The following is a 19,324-nucleotide window of genomic DNA, read 5'->3' as shown; positions in this document are numbered from 1 at the left end:
TGCAGTGTGGCTGAATTAAAACAATTCTGTTTTAAGAAGAAGAAGGGGGTCAAAATTTGTTGCTGCTGAAGCTGGCACAGCCAAATATTAAGTTTAGGGGGCAATTACATTTTCACACTGGTGATCTAAATGTTGGTGGACTTTTTACCTTTAATAAATGAAACAATCCTTTTAAAACTGGTTTACTCAGGTTGTCTTTGTATTCTACTGAATTTGTTTGGAGATTGGAAACTATGAAGTGTTATGAAGAAACAAAAATACAGCAAATCAGGAGGGGCAAATACTTTTTTATGGCACTGTATACTCAAACATTTGAGAAGCTCAATGACATGAAACATAAAAAATGTGCTGGCATAAAACAAAACCAGTGATATGGGCTCTACATCGGTCTGTCGTGGTGAAAAACGTCGTAAGCAAGGCTCTCAATTTACCAGTCGATCTACGTTCTTTCCCTCACCTATGGTCATGAGCTATGGGTAGTGACCGAAAGAACGAGATCGCAAATACAAGTGACCATAATGAGTATCCTCCGCAGGGTGACTGGGCTTTACTTTAAAGATAAGGTGAGAAGCTCAGTCATCCGGGAGGGGCTCGTCCGCATCGAAAGGAGTCAGATGAGGCGGCTCGGACATCTGATCAGGATGCCACCTGGGTGCCTCCCTGGTGAGGTGTTCCGGGCACGTCCAACCGGAAGGAGGCCCAGGGGAAGACCCAGGACGCTGGAGGAACTATGTCTTTCGGCTGGCCTGGGAACGTCTCGGGATTCCCCCGGAAGAGCTAGAGGAAGTGTCCGGGGAGAGGGAAGTCTGGGCATCTCTGCTCAAGCTGCTACCCCCGCGACCCGACCTCGGATAAGCGGAAGACGATGGATGGATGGATGGATGGATGGATAAAACAAAACATAATGTTCATAAAACTCAAAAGCCAGCCCAAGAGACCCATTGGTCTGAATGGTCAAAAGAGACAAATTTGACCTTCTATGGTGAGGGGGTAGAGAAGGGGCTGATTCTGTTCTTTGGGGGTTTCTTATTCATTAAATGGAGGCAGAAGATGAAGCTTTGTGTGATTCATGTTATCTCAGACAGAAGTTATCCAATTGTTGACATTGCCATTTGACTTTATTTGTGGCCAACTATGCTGTCATGGTGTCCTCTTCCTATTTTATACATTTCTCTTTAAAACCTGAGTGTTTCGTTTTTCTTGGTATTTAGATCCTCTTACATTCCCATTTTCTGATTTATTTTTGACACTCAGCTTGTGGGTGTGTTTATTTTGTAAAGACAGTTATCATTTTTATTATTATTATATGCACAAATTGACACCCTGAACTAGTGACTAATGTCCTTTCACATAAGTGACACACAGGACTCACCCTATGCCAGGGTTCATGACAGGAAGGTCCAGCTGTTTGTTGAGTTGGTCGTGCTAGAAATAATTCCTTTGAAACTTCTCTGACATTGTGTTTCTCATCAAAGTCTTGATACACAACATTCAGCTAATATTCATCTTCATGCTGGTAAGAACTTTCCATAATCCTCTTTGGTTGAAGTAAAACTGGCTCAGATAAGCCTGACGTCTCAATTTAAGTGATGGTCTTCATGGAATACCCCCTGGTCAAGATGTGTCGGCCTTAAAGACGTCACCATCTGCCGGTCTGTTAACGTCATACGACAGCTGCAGTTGGTGTAGTGATCTGTCAATTTGAGTGTCGATGGTGGCAGGTTACCCACTCACTTTATTTTGTCTTTATTGGTGTCTTGATCAGGGTCACTTATTACACACATGTCCATTTTTCTGTCTATTTTTCTAATTTATTTAAGATTGTATTTAATCATAACACACACTTGAGTTGTTTAGCCATCAATTCTTAAATATAGCAGCGGGCGGTGAGCCGAGATGACCATCTTCATCACTTAGGATGAGCTATTCAAATTTAGAAGACTCCCTTTTGGTCTCCATGACCAAGTGCAGAGGGAGAAGTAAGGAAAAAAATAAAGATTGAAGAATGTAGGTTAGTGGAGAGAAGAGGAAGGCAGGAGAAGAAAGAGCCAATGCGTGTGGGAGCAGGCAGGAAGAGCAGGCTTGCTGGTGAATGCAGGCAGCTGGGAGGAGAGCCGTGAAAGAGTGTGTGGCCAACTTTCACGAGCAGTAAGAAGCGGTCACTCCACCTGAGCAATTTAGAGGAGCCGGAGTGACCAGAAGTGGAGACAACTCGCCCCATAAGTCAGCGGGAGTCGAGGAGGCTTGGCAGGGAGAGCCCCAGTGTGAGCGCCCCAGTCGCTGGGGACCCGAGTCTCGGTCCAGTGGATGAGCTGTATGGAGCTAGGAGACGGAAGGAACCGGACAGAAGTAAGGTCAGCTGCACCTGCTCATAGGGCAACTCCCCTGTTGCAGGGCCTGTATGAGAGAAGCTGGTGAGCTGCCAGCTAAACGGAGAAGTCATCAGGTTTTTATGAAGGACAGTTTCCAGCCTGCTGATTCTAACCTCGTTTTATAGGGTTGTTTATTGATTTTAACAGCCATCTTTCATTGCTTTTATGAATTATTTATTTATGAAGTTTTGAAGCACTGCATTTTATTTGGACACTATTCTGGTTTTTTTTTTAATAAAAGCACTTGGACACGTTTACACCATCTCCATCCTACAAGTGTGAATTGTCCCCATCTTCCAGTTCATTCAGTTACATTACAGACAGTGTTGGATTCAAGAGGCTCCCAAAATGGGAAGAGGGAACATGGAGCCGGACCCACAACCGACCATTGTGAAATGGAAAATGTTGGTTAGCAGTGTGGACAGTGAGCTGGTGGAGGACACATTTAGGTCAGGAGTGATCAAGCATTCACATACAGTACAGTGCAAATATTTCTATGTAATCTTAGATTTTTGTTTTCTACGTTAGTAAGTTAGTAGCAGAAGGTACATTTCATATTTCCAAACCTTTCTTTTACCCTTGTGATAGACGGCCAGGAACTCTGCGCTGCCGGGATGCCTGGAGGAAGGAGGAACCGAGAAACCGAGCGGCACTTCTTTTCCCTGGGTACCCGGCCGGTCCTTGATCCCTGGGGGACAGCACTTCTGGGATATGAGGAAGTGCTGACAGACCAGGGATGGTTAATACCCTTCCGGGTGTAAGGGCAGCACTTCCGCCACACTGGGGAGTGCTGCCGGAAATCTGTCATCAGGCACAGGATAAAAGGGGCCGCCTCACTCCAATCAAGGGGCTGCAGTCGGGTGGAAGACAGGAGTGGAGGCGGCCAGGAGAACCCAGGACTGGACTGTGTAAATACACGGAATTATTATTGCAAATAAACATGTGTGTTGTGGACGCTGCGTTATCTTGTCTTTTTGTGGTCGGGATATTTCTTACACTCTTCTCTACATTCATAATGGCTAACACGGTACAACACCCTAGTACTACCCTTTACTGGGAAATTTGTGTTTTTTGCTTACAAATGTAACCTATTAAATAGCAGGGCACCCTTCAAATTAAACAAATATAATCAAGAGCCACTAATTAATAACCAGCACTGTTATTAGCTGCATGAACCAGGCTGAGGAACTCCAACAGAAACAGGAGAAGAAGTAAAGGAACTGGGAGACACGTCACATCACATTTCTAATGTTCAGATATACACAAGTGATGACCATTAGTCGCCTGTTTCACCCACAGAGACTGAGGGTCACATACTGATAAGGCAGGCCCTGTGACAGAAGTGACAGTCCCTGCCACTGTAACCCTGTAGCTCGTCTCACCATGTAGGGCTGAAGCCTTTGGAATGTCAAACTCTGTTACAAGTTGTACTAGAACACAAAGGCACAAAGAGACCCCCAGGCACTTCAAAGACACTCAGCACATTCTGGTCTGCTCATTCTTGTTTGGCTCTGCCAGTGGAACGCTTCATGTCACACTCATCTAACTAAGAGGACCTGAAGACTGTCTGTGGTGAAGAAGGAACTGCCAAAAAATAAAGCGAGAGCTGGTGAGTCTACCAACAAAGTCTTTAACCACAGCTGACCCCAAGATGTCCCAGTGCTTATGATGTTATTATTTTTTTCTCCAGCCTTTGGAGTTTTGTTTTTTGTTTTTTCTGTCCACCCTGGCCATCGGACCTTACTCTTATTCTATGTTAATTAATGTTGATTTATGTTTATCTTTTATTGTGTCTTCTATTTTTCTATTCATTTTGTAAAGCACTTTGAGCTACATTTTTTTGTATGAATATGTGCTATATAAATAAATGTTGATTGATTGATTGATGGACACTGAGTGGTGGATCAGCAGCCTGCTTTGTATTTTATGAGCGAGCTGCATGTCACTTTATGTCATATTTGGACCAGTGAATAGATCTGAGGTTGCAAAGGCCTTCTTAACAGCGGCCATTTTTCTCTTTCTGTTCAGTTACTGAAGCTTCAGTTTTCATTCTGCAGTCTTCTGAACGTCTGAGTGGTGAGGAATTTGTACGCACGAGTTTGTGATCTTATTGATGTGTTCATCCTGATGAGTGTCTTTGACACTTCATGTCCCTTGCTGGTGTGGACCGTGTGTGTGTGTATAAGGGGGTCTCACAAGTGCTGGCCCGCTTTCAATCGTCTCTCTCCTTTATTCTTTTGTTCTTTACTCTTATTGCTTTCCACTCTTTTCCTTCTCTATTTCACTCACTCTCTTATTTCTCTTTTTCTAATTCCCTTTCCTCTGTTCCTAAGACACCACATTTTGCTGTAAATAGAAAAAGAAAAGGAGACGAATGAGAGTTCTGGTGTGAGGTGATGCCTTCTAGTTTTATATCACATAAGACATCATTTTCCCGTTTAGTTTATTGAAAATGCTTTAGAATTTGTGGAGGTAATCAACTTGCTAGAAAGGTGGTGTAGAAAATTAGTGATCTGATTACTCAAATGTCTAACCTCATCTGCTGTTACACAAACGCTGCCATTAGAGAGTAGCAATGGCCATATTTGATGGATAAGCAGAGAGAGATGTCTTCTACTATAACGGTTTACCTTTAGGAAAGTCCTACCAGGGCCAAAGCTACGTGGAAGGTGGCATTCACAATTAGGGTCCAGGGCTTGAGATGTTTAGAATAATTTGAATCTAGAGACATGGATATGCAGCTTGATGGATGAGGTCTCCAGGACTCTAAACAAATCCGAATCATATTATGTGATATCATCTACTGTTAAATTCTGCTCCCTAATTCTAAAATGTTTATTTTTATACTGTATTGAGGATTTGTTCTGTTCTGTGTATTGTATTGTATTGACACCCTTCTTTTGACACCCACTGCACGCCCACCCTACCTAAGGGGTCTCTCTTTGAACTGCCTTTCCTGAAGTTTCTTCCATTTTTTCCCCTACTGGGGTTTTTCTTGGGAGTTGTTCCTTGTCTTCTTAGAGAGTCAAGGCTGGGGGGCTGTCAAGAGGCAAGGTCTGTTAAAGCCCATTGCGGCACTTCCTGTGTGATTTTGGGCTAAACAAAAATAAATTGTATTTTGTATTGTATTGTATGTACAGTTTAAAGATGAACAATAGACAGTTTTGCATAGATTGATGAAGAAAGTCCACATATAATAGGAATAATCGAGTTTAGCTCCTTCCTTGCCTGACATATTAAGAGTGTTTAGTGGTGCAAACCATGACTTTAATTTGTTTTTTTGAGTTCTTCATCACCAATGTGAAATCTTCTAAGAATATCCTCTCTGCTGTAGAGTGTTGTACTATATTAGCCATTGTGGACGCGGCCCGGACACAGACAGGAAGACATGTTGTTCATCACCACCACACGTTTATTCACAACTACAGTATTTACAAGTTCAAAAGTCAGTGCACACACGAACCCCCACACAGTCCTGGCCACACAATGCCTTCCTCTTCGGGCCGCCTCCACTCTCCTCTCTTGCTTTGTCCTACTTCCACCCGACTCCAGCCTCGAATGAAGGGAGATGGCCCCTTTTATTTCATCCCGGATGAGCTCCAGGTGTATCCCGGCACCCCTCCATGGACACGCCTCAGTGTGGCGGAAGTGCTGGCTGTTCTCCCGGAAGCTCTCCGGGTGTCCCTGCTCCTCTTACCCCCAGCACTTCCTGGTGTGGCGGAAATGCTGAGGTCCACAGTCCCCAAGGCACTGGGGTGCCCCCTGGCGGTGACCACGGGTCCTTACAGGGTTGTGCTTCCAAGCCCTCTACCCGTGGCCCCCAAAGCAACCAGGGTGGGCGTAGACCCTCTTCCGGTCCCTCAAGGCGTCCCGGCCGGGTCGTTGCCCCGGCATCCCTGACACCATAGAATGACACAGAAGGAAGTAGGGTGAAATTACACCTTTTACTGGCTAACTAAATAGATTACAAATGCAAGCTTTTGAGGCAGCTAAGGCTCCTTCATCAGGTGAGGTGTAACCTGTCAAGAAGAAGATATCGCTGTCCAAGTGGGCTAGTTTCTTCCATCCGGTTTAAGTGGGCTAGTTTCTTCCATCGGGTTTTCAGTTGCATGTGAATCCGGTTACACCTTGCCTGATGAAGGGGCCTTAGCTGCCTTGAAAGCTTGCATTTGTAATCTAGTTAGTTAGCCAATAAAAGGTGTCATTTCTCCCTACTTTCTCCTGTATCCTCTCTGCTGACTTGTATAGCAGTATCCCTTCAGACAGTCTGTTATTTTACTTGTAGCTCTCCACAAACCCCAACTCCATCTTGATTCTGTTCATCTTTTCCTGTCCTAACCTTTTATTCAGATCCATGTATTGTGTGTCACATACTCTGTGTCGACATGAGGAGAAACATAAAAGAATAAAGCAAGTCGGGTCATTAAAATGTCAAACAAATGTGATCCAAAGAACACGGGACATTCAGAAAGAGAAGTAGGAATTGAAAAGTGAAATCTGCTGAGACCACATGTGTGTCCTCTTGTGTCCCCAAACAGAACAGATGGGGGCGCCACTGAGTACACTCAAGAAGAGACTGGAGGAGGAAGGGGTGAAGATCAGGATGGCATTCAAGATGAAGACGGTGAGTTAAATAAAGATAAGGATGACAATTTATAGCAAATCATGAAGTAATACATTAAAACTAGATGAGCAGTCAGAGTTTCATTAGGTTTTAAATCTTTAATGAAATAATCTGAATAATCTGAAACATCAGTAGATATAAAAACCACCCAAACAGCAGGAGTTAATCATGGATGAGTGAAGGCCCTGAAACATCAGTAGATATAAAAACCACCCAAACAGCAGGAGTTAATCATGGATGAGCGAAGGCCCATAAACACTATGAGGACATTAAGCTAATCCACACAAGTTGTCCATAGGACTTAGAAACAGCTGGAGCTGCTCGCCCCATTAATCCTAGCAGCAGACTGCTCAACAAGAATAAGGTTAGAGTAGAAGGACTGTAAGAAACTTAAAAACAGAGTCAGGAGGTTTTCAAATCAAAGCTCAGGCTAAATTTGCAGAAATTGTTCCTGAAAACAACAGAGGAACGATAAAGAACAGAAAGATCCAAGAGAAGGAGAACTTGACAAGTAAATGGAATATTACAGGAGAGGACAATGAGAAGGATGGAACAGAAAATATGGGCCTCAGAATATAAATATACTGGCTGTCCCCCACGGCTCTGCCCAGGTAGTAGTGAAATAGGACAAACTTTAGACAGCAATTCAAAAATAAAATGTAATTCTGGCCAAGTGAAAGGTAGGTACACTCTAAGGTCAAAGGTTGGCACTGTATCTGATCGTGTTCAGCTCTTACGGGGGGCATCCCACACGTGGGGAGAAAAGCACATGGCCATGACATCTCTGCCAATCAGCTGCTACCCTCTAAAACATGCGTAACTCTGATCTCTCTCAAAAACATCAAACGTTACTCCTTAACAATCTCTAGATCGGGATTCTCAAAGTCGGTCCTGGGGACCCACAGTGGCTTCAGGTTTTTGTTCCCAGCAGATTTATAATCAGTGACAACTGCTAACACGGATCTCAATTAGTTAGCTGGTATTTTTTTTTTCTCTTCTCTTATTCTACATTAACAAAGCACAGAGGCACGATTTTAACATTTAGAAATATTTCTGCTTTTGCTATAGACTTAAATGCTTAACTTCATTTTGTTGCTTTCACTATATTTCACCCTTTCTCTGTGCAGTTTGCTTCCTTCATTGTATCTTATTAATGACAATTAAAAAATTAGGAAAAATAAAAAAGGTTTTGAAGAACAGGGGAAAAATAAATGGTTTAGAAGTTTACCTGGGAAGCCACAAAAGCCTGAAAGGTTTATTTCATGAGGACCCCACTCTGAGAACTTGAAGAACACCTATTGTCCCCCCTAAGATAACAGGACCCCCTCAGTTAAATTGGCCAACAGGACTGAGTTTGGGGCAGAGTTGTGTAACCAAGAGCTCCAGCACAACTGGCATTAAAGGACCAATCTAACAAGTCCCTGTTTTGGTTTTCTGAGGTCTTCTTGGCGGTTGTGGTACTAATGTATTTATAGTGATTTGGGTGTTGTGTTTTATTCTCAATTTATAACATTTATAAATGTACTGAGCTCTGAGTAAATGTGGAACTGAATTAAACTTACACCTTAGGATCGATCATCTCTTCTGTTATTGTGTTGTCACGTCTTGATCTTCACTCTCTGGGCTCAGGTTTCACATCAACTATTTAGCCATCAGATGTGTGTCCTGTGTGCTCACAGGCTTCACTTTAAATCTCTCCTCTTTCTCACCTTTGCCTGCTTCTCCTTCTCATAGACAATGGCCGAAGACCAACTATTTACATATCATGATGAGAATTCCTGCTCTGTGTGTCTGGACTCCCTGACTGACCCTGTGTCACTGCATTGTGGTCACAATTTCTGTCTGAAGTGCCTCACCAACCTCTGGGATCAAAGCCAAGAGTGCAGCTGTCCTGAGTGTGGAGAGTCCTTCACCACAAGGCCTGTACTGCACACTAACACGGTGCTGAGTGACGCCATCAAGAATTTAGAGATGATAGCCATCGCTCCTCCTCCATCTCAAAATGATGCCGGCCCTGGAGATGTGGAGTGTCACGTGTGTCCCAAGAAGAAGTTCAGAGCAGTGAAGTCCTGTCTCACCTGTATGGCCTCCTTCTGTCAGATTCACCTCAAGCCTCACTTTGAAAGGGCAGCCTTGAATGACCATAAGCTGACTGATCCAGACGGAAATCTTCAGGAGAAGCTCTGTGTGATACATCAGAAATGTTTGGAGATATTTTGTAAAACAGACGAGATGTGTATCTGCATGATGTGTGTGATGACCAGACACAAAGGTCATAAAGTGGTCGTGCTGGAGACAAAAAGAGACAAAAAACAACAGGTGAGTGGGGTTTAGTGTTTAATGGAAAAAAATCAGGAAGAGGAAGGGCAGTCAGATTGAATGTCACTATTTGAGTATAACTTGAATTTATTATTATATGAAAAGGTTTCATTTAAAGTCTAAAATTGACATTTGATTGTAACAGAGAGGTTGTTTGCTTGACCTCACACTAACACATGACACTCCTGATATGCTATGTGCAGATCTGTGTTTGCATCAATTACAAAGTCAGCCTTTGTGTCATTTTGAATGGCTAGCTCGTTATCGTCATTAATAAAACATATCATGCACACTCCTTCAGAGCGCAGCATGAAACTGATTACTTCAATCCCATCACTCTGCTTTCTGATCTTCACAGCTTGTTTCTAAGTACTTCTCCAGTGCCCTAATAATATACAATTGTACATCTGATCCCGTTCTGATTCATTTGTAAGCCTAGGATCCCTGAGTGTTGTTTAATACTCACTGAAGCTGACGTCATATCCCTTATTTACTGGGGGTCACTGGTGTCCATTTCTTCCAGCCCAGCACCTCTTTCTCTCACCCCATCCTGTGTTCTTAGGTGGCAGAGACCCTCCTCAGCTCTCTGCCAGGCTCTTACTGCCCACCACTGACATGTGACCTGCAGAATGTCAATCAGCAATCAGCTTGCCTCCCCACTGACATCCTGCAGCACCACGGAGCTCCCACTCCCACACGCACCATCATGGACCCCTCACTACAAACATCTTGTCTCAGTCTGTTGAGGACCACCTGGTGCTGGTCACAATACACATCTGATAAACACCTAACTCAGTTTTATTTTAATTTTTTTACATTGATAAATGTGTACAGAGCTCTGAGTCAGCATAATTTGTTACAAACTTATATTAAATTGATGTGAATTGAACGTTAACAGACAGCCAGCGCTGATTCCTAACGTCTGTCTCCTCAGATGTCCTCTCTGTCTGCTCTCTGGTGTCTCTTTAAATCTCCCATTTGTCTGACTGATTCTTTCTGCTTCTGTGGATTACAGGATGAGTTCACCTGCTTGCTATGTCTGGACTCCCTGTGTGACCCCGTCTCGATCCCCTGTGGTCACAGTTTCTGTCTGAAATGCCTCCCTGACTACTGGGAACATAACCAAGTGTGCAGCTGTCCTGGGTGTGGAGAGATCTTCACCACAAGGCCTGAACTGCACATTAACACTGAGCTGAATGAAGATATCAAGAAAATAAAGATGATGGCCATCGGTCCTCCTCCATCTCAAAATGATGCCGGGCCTGGAGATGTGGAGTGTCATGTGTGTCCCATAAAGAAGTTCAGAGCAGTGAAGTCCTGTCTCACCTGTATGGCCTCCTTCTGTCAGATTCACCTCACGCCTCACTTTGAAAAAGCAGCCTTCAATGACCATAAGCTGACCGATCCAGATGGAAATCTTCAGGAGAAGCTCTGTGTGATACATGAGAAATGTTTGGAGATATTTTGTAAAACAGATGAGATGTGTATCTGCGTGATGTGTGTGATGACCAGACACAAAGGTCATGAAGTGGTCGAGCTGGAGACAAAAAGAGAAGAAAAAGAACAGGTGATGGGGTTTAGTGTTTAATGGAAACATCAGGAGGAGAAAGGGCAGTCAGATTTAAATGTCACTATTTGAGTATAACTTGAATTTATTAGTATTATTATATAAAAAGGTTTCATTTAAAGTCTAAAGTTGACATTTGATTGTAATAGAAAGGTTGTTTGTTTGACCTCACATTTATTGTGCTGCTCCTGATATGCTATGTGCAGATTTGTGTTTGCATCAATTACAAAGTCAGCCTTTGTGTCATTTTGAATGGTTAGCTCATTAATAAAACTTATCATCCACACCCTTTCAGAGCGCAGCATGAAACTGATTACTTCAATCCCATCACTCTGCTTTCTGATCTTCACAGCTTGTTTCTAAGTACTTCTCCAGTGCCCTAATAATGTACAATTGTACATCTGATCCTGTTCTGATTCATTTATAAGCCTAAGATCCCTGACTGTTGTTTAATGCTCGCTGAAGCTGACGTCATATCAGGTGCCTTCTAGCTGAAGGAAATGTCAGAAGTGGTGACTGCAGTTACTGATCTTGTTACTGAAGCCTGTCAATTTACATCAGTAAAAATGGTAGCTAGCTAAGTTAAATTGCACAATGAGGTGACAGCTTCCCAGCACAGTTTCACACTTTCAGAGAATTGAGTGCTCAGCTCTTTATCTGATGCCTGACGGAGCCGGTGCTGTACGAAGGGTTACCAGGGACTGAGAGTTCAATTGCAATCTCTGCCCTCTTTTTTGTTGTTTCTATTCTGTCGAGGTACATAAAACACAAGACACAACACAAGACATCACACAGACGAGCCTCTCTTCTGCTTTCGAGGTCCAAAACACCTGTGTCCCCACTTACTAGTCAGTGATTTATAAGCATTGGACGTCCAGGTGGGTGTTCATTGGTTGTCAGCCTCTTAACTCTTTAAGATGAAGTAAGTGAAGTCTGCAACTGAAAATCACCTGTGGACAAGATGGTCGTGCAGGTTCTTCACTCTAATAAGGTGCAGCTTCTCAGGTCTTTAATGGCCGTCACATTTAAATAACAGTTGCCCAAGTACCGCTAGAATTTCTCCTTTTGGATTTTGTTCTCCCTGTGGCTGTTGCTGCCGCTGTTTAAAGTATAAAAGAAGCACACACAAAGGTACATATAATATCCAAAATTATTAACCTCAGTTGGAATATATTTGAATATTTAGTTGTTTTCAATCTGAATATTTGAGGCCCTGTTATATAAAGCTTGGTGTCGTCCTCAGGTCCTCGCTAAGGTGGTTCTTCATGACTGTGCCTTTGATGCCCTTAAGCCAGCATTTCTCAACCTTTTAAGTATTTGCGGCCTGAGTTTTCATAATAGTTTTAATTGCGCACCCCTAGCTTTTTTTTGAAAGGAGTCCACTAATACCAATTTGTTCTTTTTTAATTAATGATATATCATAGATGCATATTTTATTATACCTAATTCACTTTTATCGACATTTATCCAATTCTATATTTATTTTTCTAGTATCAGAATGCAGTTTAAGTTAATTTGTTTTGGTTTCAATAGATGTATTTGTCATATTTTTGATTCTTGTTTCCTTTTTTTCATATCTTCGCGACACCCCTTTTTGTTACTTTGCGCCCCCCTAGGGGGGCCCGCCCCACAGTTTGAGAACCACTGGCATAAGATCTTGTGCTTAATAATTCCCCTTTTATTATCCAGTTAGTTTTGTCTCTGTGTTATTATGGGATTTTCTTTATGTGAGTCAGTTCGTTCATTCAGATTCCTTTCACTCAAGATGAAATCCTTTCACTGTGCCTTTCTGCTTGAGAATCTAACATGTAAAACTCAAAATCGGTGTGTGTGTGTGTATTTGTCTCGTATACAAATCCACATCGTTGGACCAGTCTCTGGCAAAATTTGCAGACCTTCCTCATTTGATGAGAGGAAGACAATACACTGTGTCCTGACCCTAAGGGTGAGGGGGTTCCCTTATTTATTGGGGGTCACCCTGACTTACTACAGTAAGTACCCTTAGATGGGTACCAAAAGTTGTTTGCTGTGGTGGGATTGCATTTCTCTTATTTTGTCCTGGACCCTGGGATGTCAAAGTCAGATTCTCTAAGCCAGTTCAGGAGGAGAAAAATTGCTTCATTGATACGCGCGTGGAGTCATTATTCAGTGCATTGAAGGAATTGACAGAACTGATTGACTTAGAGCTGTTGATTACATTTCTTAAATACACTGGTTAATTTCAGAAGTGCGTGATTAGCTTCATCTCCCATGTTCTTGCAAGTTACTGATAAACAGACCCTCGGAGTCAACATTCTGCTACCTCCATTATACTCATTCAGTTCTCAATCCTTAACCTTGTGCTAAAGTAGCAGCAGGACTTGGTCACAGATCAAGAGGTTTGAATTAAAGTCCTGTGTAAGAGTGATAAAGGAAAAAGCTAACAGTTAACACAAACAGAAGTAATACAATATATAATCAATTAGTGCAAATCATATTTAACAGTAAAATATCCCGATTCCCCCATTTTGTTCTTCTAGAACAACAATAATCAATAAGCATTCACTTAAGGTAGCTGATTCAGGTAGGTCCAGATTAGCAAAAGGCAGTTGAAGTGATGAGGCAACATAACTAATATCAGAAGGGAGAGCAGAAGTGTCTACCATGATGTTGATGACAGGTGCCATAAAGGCTACACGGTACATTTAAAAATACAGTAACACAAAAGAATGATGATGACAGAAGTTACTGAAGCAACAAATACTGGAAAGAAAAATAATGAAACCAGTCAGTATTCAGTGCTAATGGCCAATTCAGAGCAAAGACTGGATCAGCTACATAAAGATTCTTCTAGGCTCGGTCAGATATATTGTGAGAAGTGTCCCAATGTAGGAACAACATTTCTGTCCTATCACCTTGCAGGTGCCCCCATGGGCTGCCAAGAACATATCCAGGAGCACTGGGTATGCCAGAGTCACATTTGTTATACTTATGTTCTTATGTTATGTTCTTGAAGGGCCTCAAAGGTGAGATTAGCCTTCAGTTGCAGTACATCAGGCAGTTCACTTGTGTTTGCTCCAGTGGCAGGTCCAAAAATGTGAGGCAGAAGAATTGCTTCATAGGGTAGGCCATCTGAGAAACTAAGATGGAGGCTTTTAATTCCGAGAACAAGATGATTGAACAGTCGCATCAGGGAGCACAAAGACTCCAGAGCAGTCTGAAGTCAGTCACATTTAAGGGCAACAGCCACAGAGGAACTAGGTGTCATTGGGCACCTCTAGTCTGTTGGTGAGCGTAGCTGGGAATCAATCCCCAGAAAAGTTAAAATGTCCAAAAACTCCAAACCAAGGTTAGGGTTTATTTAGGCAGTTCTAATCTTTCCCTACAGCAGTGGTGGTGAAAGAACAGGTCCTCATAAAGCAATGAAAATGCAGAGTGGCTTAGTGCCACTGCTGAAGTGAGATTTTTCAGTTGTGTAAAAGTCTATAATCATATTAGGAAAATAACGCAGTCCAGTGCAGATCTGAAGGTTAAAATCATGTCTCCAGTTTGGTCCAAGAGCTGATGATGACAAATAGAAATGTTACCATCCACTTTAACATAGTCCCATCGATAAATAAACCACTGGGATCGATTATGCACTGGCTCACCACATCTTGACCAAGCTCAGGTGGGCCGAGAGCATTCCATTTAGTCCACCTCCAAGGAGTGATGAAGGGGCATGAAAGGACATTTTAAACACAATCATTAAAGGGTTAAGAGTGCAGCAGGTGATGCAGGACACATCTGAAGGTTTCATTCAAAAGGACCTCACCTGAATGGTGCTGAGTTCTACAGGCTATAAGAGTCAACTGACAGAGGAGGACTTACTGAGAGAAAGAGAATGTGAGTAATCAAGAGCTGAAGTGTGGCTGGAATGAAAAGATCAGTTTAGCAGTGCGGTGGTCTGGGTGGGCTACAGCTGCCATATCTCATGATGTTGGTGTCCCTCTTGTACACGAACTGTTGACAGTGCAAATGTGCTTTTATTATCAAACAAAAGTCAAAGAAACTCCAAAGTGCAGATGTGCAGCTTACCGTAATAAATACATACATATGTACGTAAATAAATAAATAAATGCTTCAGGACAATAAAAGATCCAATACATAAGTTAAAAGCCCAGTCTCAATCCATGCAGATATCGGACTCAGCTCCATTTCTTCCAGTCCAGCACCTCTTTCTCTATGTGTCTCCTCTCAGCTCACCCCATCGGGTGTTCTTAGGTGGCAGAGACCATCCTCCACTCTCTGCCAGGCTCCTTCTGCCCACCAACTTGTGACCTGCAGAACGTCAATCAGCAATCAGCTCGTCTCTCCATCGACATACTACAGCACCACGGAGCTCCCACTCCCCCATGCACCATCATGGACCCCTCACTACAAACCACTTCTGTCTCAGTCTGCTGAGGACCACCTGGTGCTGGTCACAATCCACATCTGATTAACACCTAACTCAGCGTTATTTTCATTATTTTTACATTTTTTAAATGTGTATAGAGTGCTGAGTCTGTCTAATTTGTATATTAAATTGATGTGAATTAAACATTAGCAGACAGCCAGCTCTGATTCCTAATTTTTGTCCCCTCAGATGTCCTCTCTGTCTGCTCTCAGGTGTCTCTTTAAATCTCCCATTTCTCTGACTGATTCTTTCTGCTTCTTCGGATTACAGGATGAGTTCACCTGCTCGCTGTGTCTGGAGACCCTGAGTGACCCCGTCTCAATCCCCTGTGGTCACAGTTTCTGTCTGAAGTGCCTCCCTGACTACTGGGAACAAAACCAAGTGTGCAGTTGTCCTCAGTGCAGAGAGATCTTCACCACGAGGCCTGAACTGCACATTAACACTGAGCTGAATGAAGATATCAAGAAAATAAAGCTGGCGATACTTAGTTCTCTTCCATCTCAGATTTATGCTGGGTCTGGAGAAAGAGCAGAAGAGTCCTGTCTGACGTGCGCGGTCACCTACTGTCAGACTCCTCTGCAGCCCCACTTTGAAGCAGGAGCCTCGAAGGACGACACGCTGACTGATCCAGTTAGAAATCTGAAGGAGAAGTTCTGTGAAGAACATCAGGAGAGTCTGAAGATATTTTGTAAAACTGCTGAGTTGTGAAGACTTGAAGGATGTCACTTCCCACGTTAAAGGAATGCAATCTCCTAAGGAAGAACATTTTGCTCTGCGCTTTCTTCTGCACTTTCATTGAAGTGGACCCCCAAATACCTGTAGGAGTGACTCACTGTCCTCGTCATTTATTCAGACAGTATGGCCCTCTTGTCTTTTGGACTTTCCGTCACACTAATATTTAATAACCCCCAACATTAACTCAAACCACAGGTTGGCACTGATGTTCTGATTGAGATCAGTGGGCACAATGTTCCTTAATGGACTTTTCACGTTCATTTTCAGGTTTTCTTTGACTCCATAGCTTTTAGTGTTCCCCTGGTTGAATGAGTGCAGTTTTAATTATCGTGATTGCTGTTCTTTAGATTTTGTTTCTACATCTTAACAAAATTTTAGTTCTGTGTGACCTACTAGACTTTTGGCTTCCATTCTGAACCACTAGGATTCTAACAATATGGTTTCCTTTGTAAAACTTTATTTTGAAGGATGGAACCATTTAGGACATGATGATGGTTTGCTGAGACCGCGTCTCTCTCACTTCTACTTCCTCACAGATCCAGTGTCCTCCATTCTTTCTGCAGGTGCAGTTTGTGTGTTTTCTCCGTCCCATTGTGGGTTTTCCTCCAGGTGTTCTGTTGACAGGGACTCTAATTAAATTTGCCCACTAGGATTCTGAGTGTTGGTTTGTGTGGCCCAGTATTGGACTGACACACTGTCCAGGAGTTGTTTTGAGAATATTTTTACGCAACAGAGGAAGAACTCGTAACTTTAGACTTTTACAACCTAATTTTTGTCATCACAGACTCATATTGAAGAGTTCACTACCGTCGAGTGTTTTAAAGTATTAAACGCAGCAGGTCCGACCACTGGGGCCACTCAACATTGTGCTGTCCAATTAGGACACAACGAGGTGAACAGCAGTGAGAGTCAAGGAAGGACAAGTGACTGAAGGAGAGCCGTCCTGACAGACCAACCAGCAGAGTGGCTTACAGTTTTATACTGGTGTGTGTTTGTTGGTTACTCGTCAAATTCTTGCATATTACTGTAACACGAAATCCTCCGTCCAATCCACCGATGTACTATCACACCTGATCCGTATGTTTGCTGCTTTTCCTTAATAAGTGATTTGATTATTTTACCTGTGATAAATGTTAAGCTTATGTTAGTGTCCCTCTGGTTCAAATGTAACACATTCCTTTGTTCTACATCATATATTAAATCTTCTAATATCCTCACTTTTACCTGGACTTGTGCTTAAGATATCTAAGATGACCTCCATGTCAGTTCTGTTCCTCCGCTAAGCACCCGGCTGCTTAAATTTGGATGACACACCTTACAGCCTGCTCTTATGTATGTCATTTATTTCATCCTGGACAAAGCCAACTGAATTAATCCCATCTCTTGCCAAAACTCCCTTCTACACATCAAGGTTTTCTACCTGTTTTACCAGTGAAGCAATACACAATATGAGACTTATATGAGAATATGTACACCCGTATCTCTGATCCCATAGTGTCTGAGTTCCCTACTGTCACTACTTCCCTTTCTTTGTTTGGACTGGTTTGGGTGGGACTTTTTGTGACTTTTCATTCATGTCTACCACTTCAGAGTTTTCAGATTAGCCATCCTGTTCCACAAGCTCCTGAAAACAGTCGGGACACCTCCAACTCTGGGCTAGATGCATGTGGACAGTATGTATCACTTACTGTGTGTTAAATTCAGACCATGACCCATCATCCAGTGCCACTTTAGGAGTGCCCCTGATCAAGACCCCTTCTGTAAGTTTAATTCTCTAGACTGATATGGACTAATTACTTCGTCCTCCTCCTCAAGTTTAGTGATCCTGAGCTGGAGGCATTGGACTTGTTGGCATCTCCCAAATCCAGGAAAACGAGCCTTCAAAAAATTCTGTTTGGGGGACTCTAACTCATTTTAAAATCATTTTACATATACATACAACCTAACTACAGAAGTTATATAAAACTACTTTGTGTCCATATCTATTAAAAATAATTTCATGTTTGCTTGATTCTCATGCACTGTCGCAGCCTGCTCGGTGTGTCTTGATCTGTTCTGAACTCTCCCATAACTCCTGTTTTCTCCCCTAAAGGACGTTCTCTTCACTCCTTTCTTTCTAATACTTCTGCACACACATGGCCTGATTTCATGTTCTCCTTAATTCCTCATCTGCTCATTATCCTTCTAGCCCAAATGGTCACCTGCTTGAGTGTGATGTAACTGAATTAACTAACAAACTCTTTCTGTACTTTTATGCCTTTCGTCTTGAGAGTTGTCCTTAATTCTTCAACATCTTTGTTGAGGTGTTCTCTACCAGTTGCATAAGCATATCATGGCCAGCACCATAAGTGTTAATCCCAGACCCTTTATAATATGAAGAACAGCACTTCTGTTGGTGGTGTGTGACTTCAATAAACTTTAGATTAACGGTTACACTCAGTCACCTCCAAGACTTGAGCACCTGAACCTGAAATGGACAGTCATCTTGAGACCATTCTCTGATGAAGCAGAAAGAGGAGAAAATGGGAACTTAAATGTGATAGAAAGAAGTATCATTCAGAAAAGAACATGGGGAAAATATAGCAAACAGATGTAATGAATAATAAATACACTGAGGTACAAATAATCATTAGAATACAAGTATACTGCTCAAAAAAATGAAAGTAAGACTTTATAATGAGAGTATGGGATCAGGTCAATGACACTTGTGGGCTGTTAATCTGGTCAGTGAAGTAGCAGAGGCGCTTGTTCATCGGTTTCGGCTGCTTTGGTCCACAGACATTTTTCCCTCCTCATCTGTTTTGTCACTCGTTTTGCATTTGGCTATGGTCAGATCAGTGTCACTACTGGTAGCATGAGGCCATATCTGGACCCTACAGAGGTGGCACAGGTAGTCCAGCTTCTCCAGGATGGCACATCAATACGTGGCATTGCCAGAAGGTTTTCTGTGTCTCCCAGCACAGTCTCAAGGGCATATAGGAGATTCCAGGAGACAGGCAGGCAGTTACTGTAGGAGAGCTGGACAGGGCCCCTCATAGAAGATTCCTAACCCATCAGCAGGACCCACCGGTATCTGCTCTTTTGGGCAAGGAGGAACAGGATGAGCACTGGCAGAGCCTACAAAATGACCTCCTGCAGGCAGGCAGGCCACTGGTGTGAATGTCTCTGACCAAACAATCAGAAACAGACTTCATGAGGGTGGCCTGAGGGCCTGATGTCCTCTATTGGGCCCTGTGCTCATTGCCTGCCCAGCACCATAGAGCTTGATTGGCATTTGCCATAGAATACCA

The 19,324-nt window shown here is 42.8% G+C and overlaps 1 protein-coding gene across 1 annotated transcript; it reads left to right on the top strand.

Annotated features, from left to right (window-relative positions):
- The first annotated feature begins 3,891 nt into the window (after positions 1-3,891).
- LOC120521304 lies at positions 3,892-16,243 on the top strand. Its single transcript, XM_039743019.1, has 5 exons — positions 3,892-3,981; positions 6,911-6,996; positions 8,731-9,315; positions 10,331-10,882; positions 15,570-16,243. Exons 2-5 carry the CDS (start codon positions 6,916-6,918, stop codon positions 16,005-16,007), a joined length of 1,656 nt encoding a protein of 551 aa, XP_039598953.1. The 5' UTR covers positions 3,892-3,981; positions 6,911-6,915; the 3' UTR covers positions 16,008-16,243.
- Positions 16,244-19,324: the final 3,081 nt, after the last annotated feature.

The sequence above is a fragment of the Polypterus senegalus genome, chromosome 2 (assembly GCF_016835505.1).
Source record: "Polypterus senegalus isolate Bchr_013 chromosome 2, ASM1683550v1, whole genome shotgun sequence".
Classification (NCBI taxonomy): Eukaryota; Metazoa; Chordata; class Cladistia; order Polypteriformes; family Polypteridae; genus Polypterus; species Polypterus senegalus.
The sequence above is the reverse complement of the archived record's forward strand: the minus strand, read 5'-3'. Positions and strand labels throughout refer to the sequence as shown.